The following is a 19,713-nucleotide window of genomic DNA, read 5'->3' on the forward strand; positions in this document are numbered from 1 at the left end:
ACTAACAGCATTGCCATCAGGGCGGGGTCGGGAAGGAATGTTTCTCAGTTCAGGTTTTAAAACACTTACTTTTATTAAATATTTTACCAAAGCATGATGTGATGACTGGATAATGACACTGCACTGCCACATTTTCCATTTAAATGGCCAAAAGAATTCCCCCTGACATGAAGTTTTACTGATAAAACTATGTAGCATACAAACCATAATGTTAGCAAGTTGGGTTTTTGAAACTATTTATAATTTGCACATCTCCATGTAAAGTGTTCTGATTTGTTTTAATCCTATTACAATGTCTGATCCTATTACAATGTCGGTTTCCATCACACTTCTGAATTGCAAAAATGTGTTTTCCAAATTACTGATATACTACTTTGAAATATTTGTCCTGTTCATTTGTAAGCTATTTAAATTCTGTGAGTTGGAAAGAATTCTGATATACTAGTCTTTTATTTCACAAAGATTGCCAGACAGTTCAGTGAAAGAAAAGTAAACACCAATCTCCAATATAAAATAATCAGTAATTTGCAAGAAGACATAAGCTGACCAGTAACCTATGTCTTTGATCACACAGAAAGCGTGACATGTTAAAACCAAATGTAAAGTATCTTCATAGCTCATTCACTTCCTGTCTAAACTGAACACCTGTTCTTTGCCAGCTCGAGCGCTCTCGCCAGAACTGGCCAGTAGGACCCGACTAGAAGCTGATTAGCTACATGATTCTAGCAGCAGGGCAGTTTGAGGCAATTGCATGGAAAAGCAACACCCCCTCATTGGCGCAGTGGTTTACTCATGTGTGGCAAATACTGGCAAAGCAGCAGCTCTCCAAAAACTTAACTAAAACAGAGTCTACGTTTCACTATGTTTGACTCCTGCTGTTCCACTACCTTACTGGTATAGAATTTGCATGTTTTGACCCACGGAAGCCTAGAGCTCTCCAGCTATTTGATTGACTCTACCATTGGAGCATTTGCCTTTCCACTTCATTCACTGTTACCTGATGAAGAGGAGCGCATTCCTTAAACTAAGCCGCAACACTCACCCTGTGCTTACCTCCGTCACTGAAGACTTTGACCTGTAGTTGATGTTTCGGCCTTTATTACTTGGTTTCGAATTCCTTTCTTCTGTACTGCGACAATGTATTTTGCAGACTCATGTAAAAGGTCCTTTGACAATTTTTGCATAATTCAGTTTGGCTGCCTTGAGAGCAACTGGCCTCTAGATTATTTTGGTCATGATCGTAGGTCGCATCTGCATGTATTTGATGGTTTTTGTCATGTATGTGCCTTGCTGTCTTGAAATACAATAAAAGGATTTTGAGGGGAGAAAAGAAAACATTTTCAGGACCCAGGGCAGTCGCGAACTCGTGTTGCCTTAGGGGCAGTACATTCATGTGAAAACACAAAGCAGCGGCTCCGTGTTTTCACTGTGCTGGCGGCACCCGCCTGCACTTTCACAGGGGATTAGAGCTTGCAGGCGGGTGCAGTCTGTGACTGCACCCGCCTGCAATTGGATATCTGGGGCGGTCCATGGTACCCACTCTACCCCCTGCAGAGGGCTGCTGTCAGGAGGTGCACTGACAGTGCGTCAACTTTTTAAATGGCGCACTGTCAGTGCGCCTCCTGAGGGCTCCTTTGACTCTGCGCCCGCATCTGTAATATGGCGCGGGCGCAGAGTCAAAGGAATTCCCTTATTTGCATAGGGAATGCCGCTATGCAAATGAGGGAACACAATCTGAAGGTAGCGCTGGCGCATTAAGTGTGCCAGCGTTATTGGTATTATAGAAGGGGATGCACAAACGCCTGCGCCCCCTTCTATAATACCAAGGTGCCCATGGGACACGCAAAGCGGGCGCAAACGCCCGTTGCACCTCCGGGGCACCACTGGCGTAACAAAACTTTAGAGGGCCCCCCTGCAAGGTACGGGAGGGGCCCCCTCTGGACTCAGTCAGGAGCTCTCTGGCCAGAGTACCTTGCTGAGGGGGCAGCCTGGGGCCCCCTGGCACTGCAGGGGCTGCGGTGCCCTGTGTTACACCACTGGGGGCACCTTCTGTAATACAGCCCTTGGTGTATTGGCAGTTATCAAGAACCCACAATACCAGCATTGTTGATCTCCTTGCATCCTCCATTTGGTAAATATGGAGTCTGCAATCACTCAGAAGACAAATAAGAAGTGGATTCAGTATTCACTGGTGCTATCATGGATACTTAAGGACAAAATCATTTGTAGTTGTTCCAGTAATTTGTCTATCCACTACAATCACTCATGTCGCGTCCAAGTACAATACACTTTAAATTACCAATGGCAACTTCTGTAACTCCATTCTCAAGACCAGATAAATGCTTTTTAATAAAGGCGCTTCAGAACACATCTTGGTAGATATTTCAACGTGGTTTACCATAGTAATGTTATAACTGAACAAGCAGTAGCTTGTTCGAGTCGAATAGGATTCAGTGCTTGAGCTTTCCTGTGAACTGCACCGTATTAAAAAAATCACCCCTAAGTATTTGGCTGAGCCAAGGCAGTTTGTTACTGTTAAAATAATGTGAAATTGGCAGCTGCGAAAACTGAAGTCTCCCACAGATTGCATGCATCTATCCATAATCAAGTGTCCCAATTTTCTAATTTTACACGCCAATACACCTAAATACAGACAATAACCCACAAGTTCCTGATTTTTTTTCCAAAATGGGAAAAAGGGAAGCAGATCTTCTTTTAGAGGCCGTCAATGCTGTGAATCACGACCGCCAGGGAACTGGCAGTGCTGAAGACATGGGAAGCTAAATAGCGGAGACTTCTTTAAGAAGATGAAGCTTAGGTGGCTTCAGATGTACAAGTCTGAACAGAACTGTTTTCAGAGTTTAGTTTCAGTGTAAATGGATTTGTATAGGACTAGAACCTGAAAGAAATTCAGTGGTTAGGGCACATTTACTAAATGTGGAAATATGTTGGAATCACCTTACATTTCAGATAGCACACAAAGAAAATATGAGAAACCAGACTGAACATAAGCAAAAAATAAACACAGATAAATAGAAATGAGAATGTCAAGAAAAGAAATCCCTTAAAACTATAAGTCGTAATCCTAATTCGGATGACATTATGAACTGGCTTTAATGGGTGAGTCAAGACAAGTTTTAGGAGGAATTAACTAGAAACAACGATTTGAGCCAATCATTTTAGTTGATGAATATAGTCTGCAGTTTGCCTCCTGCAAGGTATAACTGACAACTATTCCCGCCTTTTAGGACCATGTTATGGATTGCAAGGTTGCCTGAGGAGCTTTAACACCCTTAAAACTCTAAAAGCATTCATTGAAAACTTGGAACAAAGGGTGGTGGGATTCATTTTTGTTTTTGAGTTGATGCTTCCCTAGGTACATAACCAATTTACAATTTGAAACACCATTCTTCGTTTTGTACGCATTTTTCAGTTGTTCTTGAGAAGATTATAATGGTATAGAAGGACGACCTGAGACTGGTAAAGAAGGTCGAGAGACCGCAGGAGAAATAGTCGCTGCAACAGTCACCTGTAAATATAAATGGATGCCTGAGCCCTGAGCTCCAGGCCGATCTCGGGGATTATCCTGATTGCAGACCCCCCCCGGCGGCGCCAACACCCGGGCTCGCCAGCTGAGAGCCACGGGTTGCCTTAGCGCCGAGAGGGACCGCGCTGGGTCCCGCAGCAGCGGAGAATCGCGCCCCTCGGCGGGTTCCGCGAGAGCGCCAGCCGGCCATTTTGCCTGGGCCTATGCGTGACGGCCGATCCCCGGCCTAGATTTCTGAGGGCCGCCGGAGCTTCTCTGACGTGGGAGGCTGGCGGGCAGCGCTGACGGGCGCCTGAGCACTGGGAAAGGACAGCGACGCCCTGGGGTCCTGCGGACCGGACCTGAAACACCGGACATCGGCGGGGCGGACGCCTGGACACCGGCGCAGCAGAAGGTTAGAAGCGGCTGCTGGGGGCGGAGGTGCCCGACGTCGAGGGACGGTGCGGTAGCCGCCTGGCGCCTTGCTCCTGTGGCTGAGTTAGTGGAGCGCCGCCGGCCTAGTGCCCGGGGGCACTGATTTGGAGGCGGGACTGTTGGACTCTGGCAGAGCTTGCCGGGACTAGTGGCCACAATCGTTGGGGGGGCCCTGGGATCACCGGAAGGAGCCCCCTTGTGTTTTGCGGCGACCGGCGGCGCCGGTGACCCTGTCCCTGCGGACTCCCTGGGACGACCGGCTGGTGCCGAGGAGGGCCTGGGCCCGTTATACCCCCTTCACGGACATTGTGCAGCAGGCGGCCAGCGGGGACGATTTGGACGCAGGCAGGATCCCTGGCGGTCTACGCTGTTGGCGCCGGAGGCCTGGGGCGCAGTGCACCTCTTTGGAGATAGTGGGGCCGGGTCCTGGCTGTGCTGGCTGGTCGCCCTCCCTTCCTTCCTTTTTCGTCCCTGTGCTGGGTCCTGTTGACCCGATAGGCTTCTTGGCGGACTACCTCATTTGGCCTTGCTGCGGACCCAGGTTGGGTGATCCTGCGGGGCTGGTGGCGCCGTGATCGCCGGCTCGCTGCCATGGGGAAGCCACGGAAGGGAGTGGGCGCCGCGCAGCCGGACCAGGTGGAGGATTCGACGGACCCCTGGATCAGCAGCAAACTGCGGGTGATCGGACAGCGGGGTTACAGCAGCAACAGCTGGACCAGATTCTTCAGGCTATTGGGGACACGAGGGAGGCGCTGCGCCAGGACATCGCCCAGGTATCCACGAGCCTTGGCCTTCTGAAGGCGGACCATGGAAAGCTTGCGGACCGGGTCAAAGCCACAGAACTGGCGATAGGAACGCTGGAACCAGCCCAGAAGGCGTCGGACGTTGCCCTGGAGGACCTAACCCGTAGGGTGCGAATGTTGGAACGGAGGGCGGCCGACGCAGAAGGACGCAACAGACGCAACAACATCCGGTGGTGGGATTGCCTGAAAATATCGAGGGGGACGATATGGTTGCGTACCTGGAGAAATGGCTGCGGGACGTGGTGGTCACTGAGGGCTTGACTACACTTTGGAGAGGGCTCATAGGGTCCCGGCGCGTCCCCTTGCCCCGGGCCGACCTCCGAGGCCGGTGATAGCCCGGCTGCTCCACTTCAGGGACCGGGACCTTATATTGCGGCAGGCCAGACTGGCTGGCCCCTATAAGGTGGACAACGCCTCTGTATCGATCTTCCAAGACTACTCCCAGGAGGTCCAACACAGCCGCTATTCCTTTATAGCTGTCAAGAGAGCTCTCCGTGATGAAGGGGTTCAATACTCTCTGTTGTTTCCTGCCCGCCTGAAGGTGCTGGTGGACGGAGTAGCGACGTTCTGTGATTCCCCGGACGAAGCCTGGCAGTGGTTGGAGCGATACAGAGCGGGCAAGGATGGTTCGGGTACTTGGACGGAGAGTGCAGAGACCCGGCCGAGACCGCGCAGGAGCAGGCGCAATCGGAGGAGAGAGCAGGGCAGGAGGTCACCTTCAGCTTCTCAAACTGCACAGGAAAGGAGAGATGCCCTGCAAGCAGTGTCGGACATCTCTGGAGTGGTGCATCAGACTCAGGTGGCAGACTCGGGCTCGAGACAGGATTCGGATGAGGCGGAACCAGGAGGGTCAGATGAAGCTTCGGACAAGGACATAGGGGAGCGGCTCCGGATCACGCCGCAAACGGCGGATGGCCTACTGGATGAGTGACTACGAGCCGTTGAGTACCAGACAGTAAGGGGAACTGCGGGCCCGGCGGGGTGAACATACTGAGAGCCCCAGAGGCCCTGTGCTCTGGGCGCCCAGAGGGGCACTTGTGCTCCGCATCCTATGGAGGGTGATGGGCTTCGGGCCTGGTTGTTGTTGTGGGGTGGTGCAGCCGGGGGTGGGGTGGGGGAGGACTGTTAATAGCCGGGATCGGCGCCTCTGGTGGGATGGGTTTTGGCTGTCCGGCGGGTTGGTGAGTGGACACCTCCTCGACCTCACGTACTTCGTGAGTCTCTGGTACTTACCAGAGTTTCCCTCGTAATCGGGGGTGGGGTTTGGATGGGTGACAACTGTTTGATGCCTGTTCTGGGGGTGGGTGGGAGGGGCGTTGGTTGGGGATGTTATGGGGCTGTTGAGTTGCTGGGTACTGTCAGTGTGCTGGTGAGACTGTGGGGTTTTGGACTACGCTATGTGCCCATTGATGGCGGCTAGATTGGAACTGAAGTGCATTACCTGGAATGTGCGGGGGCTTAACTCCATGAGGAAGAGGTATAAAGTACATGCATATTTAGTCCGAAGGGGGGTCCAGGTGGCTTTCTTGCAGGAGACGCATTTAACTTTGGCGGAGGGTCAAGCGCTGCAGCGGCGTTGGAGAGGGCAACTCTTCTATACTACTTATTCTGCGCATGCGAGGGGGGTACTCATTTGGGTGAGGGCGGGTGTCCCCTTTCAACCGTTGATCACTAGAGTGGATCAAGACGGGAGGTTTGTGGCAGTGTTGGGGAGGCTGGATGGCCGAGATGTGGCGTTCTGTAGCGTATATGCCCCCAACTTTGATCAGGCAGCGTTCTTCTCCGTCTTGTCGAGTCGACTTTCGGATGTGCTCGTGAGTACGGTGTACATGGGTGGGGATTTTAACTCGGTGACAGATGTTGAGTTGGACCGTTCTCATCCGCCGCTGGCTCGGTCGGTGGTGCGTAGAGTGGCCGCGGTCTGGAGAGACTGGCAGGACCGCTGGGGACTGCAGGACGCGTGGCGGACGTGCCATCCCACGGTTAGGGATTAATCGTTCTATTCGGTACCGCATGATTTACATGTGCGTCTTGACACGTTCCTCTGCTCAAGTGGGGCCCAGGAGCTCACGCATGATTGAGAGTACCTGGCGCGGACCATATCGGACCATAACCCTTGCCTGCTTACGGTCCTCTGGACCAGGCAGCGACAGCCGGTCCCTTCGTGGCGGCTGAATCCGTTGACGCTGGAGGACCCAGTCTTTCACGCTGACTTGCAGAACTGCATTGAGCGCTATTTCCTTGAGAACTCGGGGACAGCGTCCACTCGAGCAATTGAGTGGGACGCCTTCAAGGTGGTGGTGCGAGGCGCGTGCCTTTCGTCCACATCGGGGGTTCGCCGGACGCTGTTAGCCGATATCACGCGGGAGGAGACTACACTGCGCCTGGCGGAGAGGAACAGTCACGGAGCGGGTGGTAATAAGGACGATGTGCTGGAAGCTCGGGAACGGGTGGCCGCCCAGGTGGAGAGGCTCCGATGTCATGACTACCGGGAATACATGGTCCGGGCGCATGCGGAGCGAGATCGGGTCAGCACGCTGCTGGCCTGGCTGGCGACCCCTACTACCAGGGGCACACCGATCCTGTCGTTAGCTACATCAGCCGGGGGCGTGGTCCATTCGCAACTGGAGATTAACACTCAGTTCCGGGAGTATTATGCGGAACTCTATCGGAGTCGGATGACGGCTTGCCCTGCGGAGCTGGGTGCCTTCCTTGAGGAGGCCCAGCTGCCACGGCTAGAACTAGAACAGGGCACTTCACTTGGGGCGGCTATTACACAGGGGGAGATTAGGGCGGCGATTAAACATATGGCCAGGAAGAAGACACCGGGGGGGGATGGTCTCCCTGTGGAGTTTTACGCGGCGTATGTGGATTTGCTGGCACCTCGCCTCCACCAGGTGTATGAGGAGGCCTGGGAGCGGGGTGAACTACCGACGTCGGCGCGAGAGGCGATTGTCATCCCGCTGTTGAAAAAGGGCGGCGTCCCTACGGCTAGAACGGCGTATCGGCCGTTGTCGATGCTCACGGTAGACTACAAGGTGTTGAGCAGGATATTAGCGACGAGGCTATCAACTCATATGTGCTCGTTGGTTCATCCAGACCAGTCGGGATTTATCCCCACTAGGAACACCTCGACGTGCACACGACGTCTGATAAGAATTATGGATGTAGAGGGGGAGGGCCCTGCGGGGGCGGCGGCGCTGTCGGTGGACATTGAAAAGGCCTTCGACAGCGTGGAATGGCCTTATTTGTACTGCGTGCTCCTTCGGTTCGGGCTGGGTGAGGGCTTTGTCCGTTGGACGAGGCTACTCTACGAGTCGGCCACTGCTAGGGTCCGAACGGGCCGCTCAATATCGGCAGCATGCACGGTCGGGCGGGGCACTAGACAGGGTTGCTCCTTGTCCCCGCTCCTTTTCGCATTGGCAATCGAGCCGCTGGCGGCTCGGGCCCGACAGGGTCGGTCCTTTGCCGGAGTACTATCCCGAGGCGACGTGCATTATATCTCCCTGTATGCAGACGACCTCTTGTTGTTCCTGGCGGATGTAGATTCGTCCGTGTCGGGGGCACGTGCCTTGCTTCGAGAATTCGGGGACCTATCGGGCCTTCGGGTTAATTGGTCCAAGACCTGCCTCTTCCCCTTAACCGCTCGCTGTGTTCAACCGGCGGTGCTGGATGGTCTGTGCTGGGAACCGGATTGCCTGCAGTATCTTGGAGTTCATATATATCACACCCATTCGCTACTGTACGAGGGGAATGTGGGAAGAGCCATGAGGGGCATCAGAGGTAGTATGAGGTTTTGGCATGTCCTCCCGTTATCTGTTGCGGGGCGGATAGCCTTGTTAAAAATGGTGGTCCTGCCGAGATTCCTTTATTTTTTCCGTACGTTGCCGGTGTGGATCCCATCCTCCTTCTTCCGCACTCTGAGGTCCGTGGTGATCGGCTTTATTTGGGGCACTGGCAGGCGACGGGTAGCCCTGAATACTTTGCTAAGGGCCCGGGATGAGGGTGGTATGGCCGTACCAGATTTTGAGTGGTATTACTTGGCTGCTCAACTTCAATGGCTCACGCAGGCGGTGGCGCGAGAATTCAGAGGACCGGACGGCCCGCAGGGTCGGCTTGTGCAGCGCCATGTTCTGTCCTTTATTGTGCTCCAACAGGAACTTCGGCTGGAGCAGCTGACCCTTGAGGAGCGTACTCTTCGCAGGTGCTGGTTACGCTGCCACAGACGGGGGGGGTGCCGAACGCCCTATGCACCGGAGATACCACTGGGGATGTGTACTGCCATCCCGCACGGCGGAGATTGGTCGGCGCTTGAAGGCTGGGAGGACCTTGGGGTCCACATGCTGGGTGACTTATATCGGGACGGTGCCTTGCAGCCGTTCGGTGCACTACAAGAGACATTCGGGCTCCCGCGGGGTGACTACCTGTTGCACGCGGCTTTGGTTGCCGGGATTCAGAGGCGTTGGAGGATGGGGCTGGTGGAACCGCCCACGTCACTGGGCTGCCAGTACGTAGTGATGGCGGCTGGCACGCATAAGGCCTTCACATGCTTATATAGGAGACTGGCGCTGGCTGAACCCCCTCCCCTTGATGGGCTGCGGGAGCGCTGGGAGGCTGACCTCGGACGGCAGATACCGGAGACGACTTGGCCCCAGCTAGTACGTAGGGCCTGGAAGGGCACCCGAAATGTCCGGTTCCAGCTGGTTCAATATTATACACTCCATAGGGCATATTGGACACCTGCCAGGATCCATCGAATCTTTGGAGGAGCGCAGTCGCCCTGTCCACGCTGCGCTGCGGGGGACGCCGACTTTGCACATATGTTCTGGTCCTGCACGGGGCTCGGCACGTACTGGATGGATGTTTTCGCTTGCCTGAACGCGGTCACGGGTCGGCAGATTGATGCAGACGCGGGTGCATGCCTGCTACTTTGGTTTCCCCATACTCCTGCCACTAAGGTCACTAGTAAATTTTATGATTTGGGGTTCATAATGGCCAAAAGGGAACTTACCCTACACTGGAAATCTAGAGGGGGACCCAACTTCCTGAGGTGGCGGAGGTGTTTCCTGCAATGGGCCTCATCTGAGGGCACTCTCCGATTGCAATTAGCTAGGCGCGCAGCTAATAATAAAGCGATGGAGACAGCTAGGGCGTGGAGCGCACTAGTGATAGAGTTGCAGTCGCTAATGGAGGCTGATGATGGTGGGGAGACTGGCGAGCTGGCGAATAGGGCAGGGGGCGCGGGACGGAATGGGGTGGAGGCCGCAGGGATGGAGGGAAGGAGTTAAACTGAGAACCGGAGGCAGGGAGGGGGCGGATTGAGGGGGTTACCGGGCTCCGGGGTTGTGATACTGGAATTTGGCAATGCTGGATCATACCTGGAATTCTATGTGGGCGGTGAATGAAGGGGAGTGCCACCCGCTGTTGCAATGTTGGACCAATCGAACCGTAATTGGGGATGTGAGGCACACTGACAAGGGGGGGGGTGGGGGTAGAGAGGGAGGTGGGATGTTATGTTTAGGATTTGTCGAACGGGTATGTGTGTACAAGGCGGGGAGAAACGGAATATGAGTGAGATGATCTGAGAATTGAAATTGTCTGTTTTGTGCACAAAATTAATAAAAACAGTTTAAAAAAATATATATATATATATATATATATATAAATTAAAAATCAAAAGACACTATCGACTTGTGTCCTGCTAAAAGGTGGAGATGTGTCCTAAAAGAACGTAAATGCGAAAGGGGGGGGGGTCCTGATATGAACTGCCCCAGGGATCCCATCTGTGACATACACGCACCCATTTTTTACATCAAGCACAGATTTGACAGTGAGGGCAGATACGTGGTGGTAGAAGGCCACATGGAGGGGGTACCACTCACGCTGGTGGTCGTTTATGCCCTCAACAGTAATAATTCTGCATTCTTAGATGTACTAATTCCGTCTCTCTTCCGGGACCCATGCACTCCCCGCATAGGGGATGGCGACTTCAATTGTGTTTTGGACATCCCCAGGACCGTTCTACCCCTCATCTGTGCCTTGTGTGTCAGGGCATCGCAAAGACTTCAGGACTGGATGGCTTACACAATAGTATTCGATACGTGGCGTCTGTGCCATACAGATGCCTGTGAGTTCTTGTTTTACTCCACGGTCAAGGTCCTCCACACTAGGTTGGATCTTTTTCTCTGCAGTGAACCGCTGGCCAAGCAAATACATTTGGCAGAGTACTTGGTACGTACCCTCTCCGATCACTGCCCACTGCTGATGACAAAACATTGGGATAGGGGGTTTGTCCTAGTATACCGAGTTGGAGGCTTCAGGCCAAAGCACTTCAAGACACCCCTTTTAGGGAAGCCATATCAAGACATATTAACCAATATTTTTAACTCCACATGTGAGGACACTGCATTGCCACTATGTGGGGAGTATGTCAGGCTCTGCGTAGGGGAAGCTTCTGGAACCCTACGACTAGTGCCCTGGTCCGAGGTGACCACTTACACTGGCTTGCATAAACTTCCTATATTCTCATGGGACACTTCGCCATTGCTGGCCAGTGGGTGCCCCTGGGAGCCCCTTCCGATTGCCAATGCTTTCAGCATCCTGGAAAATGGTCTTTGTTCCTTTTTGGCTCGTCATCAATTGTGAAAATGGTCAAAATCCTATTGGGTATTCTATATAAACATATACGGTTTGATGGGACCATTTTCAATAGGTGTACACCGTACATTCCTAACTGCACACAAAACATTAAACTTGGCATAACCTTTCCTAGTCCCATCTCTTGCCTTCAAGGAACTTCCCCAAAGATCCTTTCTTGGCCTTTCTCACCTTTAGGTAAAATCTCTCAGATCTCTACTACACACTTGTGGCATTACCCATCACCAATAAGCTGATGACACGTCACTTTACTAAAAAGTCTCAGCTGCAAAGTACAATTTCTCTGCAATTTCCATCCCATAAAACATACTGGCGTGGGTGTCAATGCAACATTATAAACCTCACCCTTTCAAAACTGAATTTCTCCACATCTCCCTCTCTGAATGAACCACACCTGTTCCATTCTCAGTCCATCATCAAGTTCACCAAATCTCTTGGTTTCTTTTTCATGGCTCCAACTTCACTCTCAATTCTCAAACAACAACATGGCCAAAAATGCACCAAACCTACTTACGCTGCTAAGAGTCTTGAAACCCTTCATCCATGACTACAATTTCAAGGCTGTAGCTCAATCATTTGTAATCTCCAGAGTGGACTTTGGCAATTCAATTTTAAGTGATATACCAAAAGCAAATTCTTCTCTCCTGAAAGCTATTAATCTTATATCGGGCAATATTGATTTCAACCACATCACTCGCATAATCATCTTGCTTAATTGACTCCAGAAGGTAGCTTGATACATATTCACGTGTGATGAAGAAAATACTTAATTTCACCTTTCCTCACAACCTCTGCCACAAACTTGAAATCACAATGGTCATCCCTTCTCTCTAAATTTGGAAAGTCTCCTCCTTGAACCCTTCCTTTTAAAAAGCACTGTACAATGTCTCAAAATGGCTCAGGTTTTGCTCTAAAAATATGGATTTCCCCTCCCCTTCCCTCCCAGGATAAGCTCACACCATTACTGCTTTCACTTCTTGAATATAGCCCCTCTTTAATTAATTCCATTCTCAATCATCTTAACGTCTTCCTTTTCACCGCAGTCACTGCTCCTTCCACTTACAGTCTCATGATAATGTGCTATTTTTAGCTTTACGTCCCTGTAAAATGGTGTAGATTCCCCTTCGTATCCTCTCTTCTCTACTTTAGTTGTGTACTGTTCTACAATACTGCTCTGAAAACACATAAGATCACCTATAGAATCGTACTACCGGCCTGCTACTACCACTTGGCATCATCAAACCAAACACATTTAAAAGACAGAGAATAAGCACTACTCATACAGTCGCCACAACACCAATATGCCATATAGTTGGCTATTAAGGTCCCTCAACGGATCTTTTGATGTTGTTGGGTGGTTCACTTCCATCTTTGCTCAGTAGTGAGGGAAATTGTGGTCCAAACATTAGGAATGGAATTGGAGCACCACTGAGGCTTCACATCATCTTTACTCCTCTACTACAGTTTGTAGGTCTTTCTCGATTTCTTGGCGGGCCAAGGTTAGCTTTGCTAGATGATCTGTGTATGTATGGTTTTAGGTGAAGTATCACGCAAGTCTGCATATATTAGAGAGTTGCTGAGCCATATTTACCTACAGCACTGTGTTACAAACCAGCATGCTTCATGGGCAACCGCTCCCAAAGGAAGTCACTAATTTATCAACTTCAAATAGTTGACTTTATCAACTAATTTGACTTAAAGGCATTAAGCGAAAGTGCTAGCAAATGAGAAATGTAGTATAAACACACTGTGGTCATACTGTTTTACATGGCAATTCATAAACCGTGTAATATAGTCAGTCTACCTCAAGCTGTTGAAAGTAATCCATATGTTTTAAACACTTGAAAATTCAGTGAGCAATGTCTTATAACTTCACAGATTTTTATTTCTCTCTGCAGCTCTTGCTTCAAGACCATATCTTAGCACCATGGCATCTCTGAGCTCCTGGAAGAATGGAACGGCCACCATCATTCAACAAGTAGAATCTCAAATACAAAAGATCTACCCCTTCCATGACAACTGGAACATTGCCTGCTTTGTTATTCTGATTCTGTTCATCTTTACCGTCATGTCCCTCATGCTGTTTGCTTTCCTTTATGAGCTGCTCGACTGCTGGTGCTGCGACAAAGACAAAACGGCGAAGGATCTAAAGAACGAACCAAACCCTGTGAGGTCCATGATGCAGAGCATGAGAATGCGCAGCACAGAGGTGGTGTAGGACACTTGATGCCATCAACAAACTCATACTGATACATCATGTCCTTATAATACAGGCCAGGACAAATGCCTTCTTGCTAAGCCTTAAGCAGCATAAAATGGTATACCATGTAATAGAATCTATCAATTTGAATGGCTTCCAAACAAAAATAAATATAAAAAATGCATATTAACTGAATCAATAATCTGCTCTTTCATTCATTGATTTCATTTTAGCTTTATATCTGCATGCCTCTTTTGTCAATGCAGCAAATCTACTCCAAGTACCTAGATACAAAAAGTAAACCTGAGATGGTAATTCTGGTGCGAGAAAACGTCCTTACAATAATAGAAAACAGATATAACGCTCTTCAATACAAATGCAAAGAACAGTAAAACAAAGCATGCTATTCTGATCAAGGTACACAATGCAAAAACCTCTGAAGATAAGAAAATGCAAGACTAGCAAGAATAGGGATGGAGGTACACGGAAGGAATGTGGAGGTAAATTATGAATTACAAAAAATAGCCAGGAATCAGAATGGGGCGTTTTATATCTGTTTTCCTGGTGAACCATAATAGACTGAGTTAAGGGCACACACAAAGCCAAAACTAGAGTACTCAATGAAGGTCTGCAATGATAGAGTGGCATGCCACACCTGTGGTAATAAAACAAGCAAAGGCTGCCAACCCAGAAAGTAGCTTGCCGAACAGACAGTACGTTCATTGGCAATCTATGAATCATGTTTGGCTACAACTGCATTGCTTTACAATGCACTGGTTCGTGGGTAAACAACTCTAGGAAATTGTCAGAGGCATAATAATACACATCCTACATATCTGGCAAATCTGTGAAATATAGCAATATTCTCCAAGCAGGATATACCAAATGTCTATGGAAACAGCGGGACGTGATAAAGGATTTGTATCACTGTTTCCATCCTACTGGGTCTCACTCGTGACACTGACATTTATCATTCAAATACAGCTATGTGGTGATTGGAAATGAGACCATTGATCTAAATATCCAGTGGCGTCCAGTCTCCATTTGCATATCAAAATGTGTGCATCACAACAAAATATTAGTAGCAATAGTAATTATATTACTGCTCCCGCCCCTTCTCTTTTAACTAAACAAATGTTGGTCTTGTCCCCAAATTACATGAGATAGCATGTATGGATATGCTAACTATTGTGAACAAGCATTTCAAATGCAATAGGTCTCGCATTTGTTAGAGTTTAAGCGGTTGGCATTGTAAATGTCAATGCCTTTTATTTATCTGTTTTGAAAACTAACACATAAATAAAAGGCATTGTCTTTACAATGCCAATAGCTTAAACTCTCGCAAATGCGAAACCTATTGCATTGCAAATGCTGGTTAAAAAGTATTTTGTTTTCCTGGATGTCAGCGCCTCTTGCTACCTCACTCCAAGCACACTGAAATGGAGCGGGTGGTGGAGGGAAATGCTGCGGCCACTTTAAGGAATTTGTTTAGGGTATTTAGATTTCGGTGGTGTGACACACAAGTGTTTTTTCACATATTTTTTGTTAATATTATTTTAATTAAATGCCATTACTGCATTGCTTCCTGCATTTTTTGTTACTTTTCCAATATAGAACGAGTTTGAGCTATTGACATTGCAAATAACAATACCTTTTGTTTTAGTTTTTAAAACAAATAAAAGGCATTGTCATTTACAATGCCAATTGTATATGCGAGACCTATTGCATTGCAAATGCTTGTTTATTAATTATTGGGGAGGGAGGCATGTGGACCCCTCATCAAGCCTTTACAGGTCCAAGGACCCCATCCTCTGGAGCCGTATTATTGTTAAAGGGGAGGGGGATGCGCGAGCCCATCTCCAGCCTTTAGGGCCACAGACGCCCCACATACACCTATGCACATTGAGCAAAGAGTATTTGAAAGGAGAAATTAAAAGGTAAGCCGCAACACCCTCTTGATTGTCACGCTCATTGCTGATACTCTAATCATCTTGTGCCACAAAATGTTGCCATTAAACACCAGTCATCCACACGCTTACAATCTAATGCTGTACTCTATAAAAATCCAAACTTGTCTGTGCTTGTTAAAATAGCCAAAGTTAGGTAGCTTGGGCACAATGTGAAAAGGAAGGGCCTGAACTACAAAAATGAAGTGATACAACACACACAGTATTATTTATGGCTCATGTTTTGTTCGCCACTTTAGTCACGCAGAAACCAGGTTGACTCGGTATGTTTTTTTCTCTACTTCATTTAAAAACATGCACACCCGAGACATGCTGACAGATGCCTGACAGATGGAGTCTGCAGGTAGGGACATGCCGCTTTCCTAGCCATCATAATCGGCGGATATCAGAGTAAGATAAAGCGGACTGCAGGCTTCATTTCAACCCTCTGTGAGCGTTAAAGGTCAGCTGTGTTAATCTTTTCTCAAACTCTCCCACACAGCTCGACAGTGTGTGACAGAATGCGCAACAGCCGCTAACACCGCAAGCAGGTCTCCCTTCTTAATTAAACCTGCCCTGGGCAGCGGAACGGGCGCCAGCAAGTTATAATAAGTTACCGACAGACCGCCTCGCCGTATGAGCGCATCTTAACTTGGTTATGACAGCCAAACATGTGATGAGCCCGTCAACAAATGTAACCTAGATTTGCTCCAGATTACGCCAGCTCTGCCCAGCTGACATCATGCGCCAGTCCCTGCAGGACAAATGGCCTCGCGTCAGCCCTTATTGGAAACACAGCAGAAGGCTCAAACGCCAAGGTGTTTTTTTAAAAAGCAGCTGGGAAAACGTGATTAGTCCAGAGTCGATTCTGTGCAGTAAACACATTTTCAAAACTCGCTCAAAATAACCCCGAGTTGATCTGTACCTGCAGAGTTGATAAGCTCTAGTTTGCAGTGGTGCTCGTTGAAAAAGCGGGTGCCCACCCCGCTATTATCTTTAATTTGGAGCAGGAGCCTACCCCTTATTGCAGCCGCCGTATTGAGGAAATCACCGGCGCAGCCCGGCTCGGACAGGAAGCCAGGCAACCTGTGTTGGGACGGGGTGGGGCCGCAAGAAGACAGGAAGCAGGCGGGAGCCTACCCCGCGCTCCTGTGCCCGTGAAGCTAGCCGGGCTCCTGTGCTCGTGGAGAGCCCCGCCTGCTGCCGAGCCTGACCCGCTGACGAGAGAGAGAGCCCGATGAGCAGGGACTCCTCAAGGCCTGGCAGGAGTCAGGAGCACCACAGAGGTGACCAGCAAGTCCCTAAAGGAAACTCCACTGGAGGGTGCCTGCAGAGCAGAGTTACCGGCAGACCTGATGAGGAAAGACCTGCCTGGAGAGCAGCGGGAGAGTCCCGAGTCAGCCCGGTGAGTGAGGGGTACGTTTAAACACTATGTCTATTCCCGGAGTGCAACTGTCTCACCCCGCACTAAAAAGACGAAAGGGGGACAGGAGATGTGCACATTGCGTGACTGTACGCGGTGAACGCGAGCGTTCAAATTTCCAGTCCGTCCTGCGCGTGCCCACCTCCGGTCTCCCATGAGAGGCAAGTCAGTGACAATAGATCTCGCTGGCGACAGCGCTGCGATCGCCAGGCGAGACCTAAAAAGCAAACTAAGACGGACTCAGAAGAGCTGCATCCAAGAAACAATCACATTGAGAGGTACTTTTAATTTTCTCCAAATGAAAATGACCATAGCTAACAGTCTGAGTGCAGAAACGATTTCAGGGATAGGGACAGGGTGGAGGACTATGTTGCAGTAACCCTTGATCAAAATGATCTTCTACGTGGTTTCTTTTGTGTTTTCCACAACAAAAAACGGAACAAAACACTTGCTATTGAACACACAGGGACCACAGAAGCCAAAACGTTTGCTTCATACAATGCTTATTGGAACCAAGATGCAAGCACTCCTCTACACCCCCCCCCCATCATATACCCTACTACACTTTATAGTAAATTTACATTTTAATTAGTGAACTAAACATAGTAAATGTACTACAAAGGTGTAAGAGCAAATATACACATGTAGATTTACTCGTGTAAATTTACATTTGTGACTAGCCCCCGTACATGAGCAAGACAAAGGGCCCTATTTATAAAGGTAAATTTACATGTGTAGATTTACCACGAGTAAATTTACTTTTACAGTTTTTAGTAACTTTAATGCTTTTATCTATTGATCATTCCTGATTGTAAAGTTATTCAAAAGCATAGGCTTACATGTCTCCACTCCCCGAAACCAGTGGCAGAGCCACATGTGAGAGTGTAAAGATACTTGTACCTTTTCAAAAGCAGGCAGTGGTAAAGTGTAGGGAAATTGTAAAAAAGTTTATTAAACGTTAACAAAAACATCTTTTTATGTTAAATAATAATGTCAATAATTGTATATATTTATTTTGAAAGCAGAGTGCAGTAAAACATGGTACAGCACTATTAACATGTTATTAAATATTTCATTAAATTAAAATTATTTCTTAAAGATTACAAAAACCTAAAGTAAAATGCTGGATATACATATATACACACGCATACATATGCACACACATTTAATTAAATGTATATTATTTTAAGAAGTCAAAATACAATAATGTGTTTTAATATTATTGCATATAGTGTGTTATTTCAAGTAGCCGCCTCCATTATTTTCTTTGAGAGGGTGTTGTACCAGGGTTTGGCTATATGTGGTGTTGAAACTACTCCAGGTGCAAATTGGAGTACATTTACTACTGTTTTGGGTCCTTTTTGGCCTCAGAAACATTAGAACTGTAGCTTGTGAATAGCAATGTGCTTACTCTTTTGTGGATGGCTGCATGTCCCTCCGTACACCCCCTCATTCCCATGAATTAACCCCTCCTTATTCCTCCCTAAACCCATCCCATTTAGTAGTCAGTTCTCCCCATTTCCAGCCAGTCCACTATCCCGCCCGTATTTATTATTAAAGCATAAAAAAAATAAGTGGAGATCTTTGCAGTCTGAGTGGAGATCTCTGCACATAAAAGATAGGATGGGGGGGCGGGGCGGGGGCCTCAGTGTGAAGGTTTGTGAATAGCATTTTGCAATGCGTAAGTACGACTATTGCAGTACTACTAAACATACTACAAATGATGTTTGTGAATAGGCCCCAAAGTGATTTGGTCTCATTTTTGATTCAATGAAATATCAGGTCTTTCACTGCTTTATTCACTCCAAACCAATAATTATGTGGGATAGTGATAAATACCACAAAGTGTTAATGACACTGCACAACAGCTAACGTCTGAATCCCCCCACTTTGATGCTGATCCCCCAGTCATGCACCCCATAGTCATTTCTAGGCATAATTTTCAGAGGTGGAGATTCCTAGAAACGAAAGTGCGGGTTCCATTTTCTCTCTCCATGCCATCCTTCTATCCCTGTAACATGAAGGGCCAAATAACATATTTGTACCTCACACAACAGCACTCGCCTTAAAATATAGTTCCTTACCCGATTTGTTTTCTGCTATTTGGAAAACTATTAACTAGAGTTATTCTCATCTGAGACTCTATAGATTCAGCATCTTAGGTAACCAAGACAAGATATTGTGGCAGACGCGGAGAAAGCATCGAATGCAGCTCTTGGCGAAGCAGAGAGGAGCAATGCCAGGAAAGATGTATACAACTAACAGAACGCTGGAAAGTCGAGAGAAAAACCATTTGCCTCCAAGGAAAAGTTTCAACTGTTATTTTGAGCCCAAACGCTGAACTCCAATGAACAATCTCTGGTGCAACTACACATTGAACGTTTTGTATACCACAAGCCACCAACCAAAAATCTGTAAAAGATAACGGAAAAAAGGACTTTCAAAGAGAACTAAGAAACGCATGGTGAAGACACCTGGTGGCACAGGTGGATGTCAGTACAGAAGATGACTACACCTTGGAAATACAAAAAGTAAACATTTTCTGGAACATGCAGCTGCTAGGTTTGCATGGAACTATGACCTTTCTTCTTACGCTTTTAGGACATTTTACATTTGACTGAAAAGCACAAATTGGTATTTATACATCAACTTGGTATCGGGCAACAACAGATAATCTCTACAGGCATCATCTCGGATTGGATTGTTCATTTCATCTATTTGTG

The 19,713-nt window shown here is 48.3% G+C and overlaps 2 protein-coding genes across 9 annotated transcripts in view; one reads left to right on the plus strand and one right to left on the minus strand.

Moving 5' to 3' along the window:
* The window catches only part of SMIM18 (small integral membrane protein 18), a 30,970-nt gene extending 17,154 nt beyond the window's left edge, over positions 1-13,816 (plus strand). For all 5 annotated transcript variants that reach the window (XM_078677573.1, XM_078677569.1, XM_078677571.1 and 2 more), the window contains exon 2: positions 13,320-13,816. In XM_078677573.1, the coding sequence (XP_078533699.1) occupies positions 13,349-13,639 (291 nt within the window). In that variant the 5' untranslated portion in view covers positions 13,320-13,348 and the 3' untranslated portion in view covers positions 13,640-13,816. The remainder of the gene's footprint in view (positions 1-13,319) is intronic.
* The window catches only part of GTF2E2 (general transcription factor IIE subunit 2), a 297,176-nt gene that overhangs the window by 222,371 nt on the left and 55,092 nt on the right, over positions 1-19,713 (minus strand). The gene's annotated exons all lie outside the window — the stretch shown is intronic.

The sequence above is a fragment of the Lissotriton helveticus genome, chromosome 2_1, assembly GCF_964261635.1.
Source record: "Lissotriton helveticus chromosome 2_1, aLisHel1.1, whole genome shotgun sequence".
In the NCBI taxonomy this organism is placed as follows: domain Eukaryota; kingdom Metazoa; phylum Chordata; class Amphibia; order Caudata; family Salamandridae; genus Lissotriton; species Lissotriton helveticus.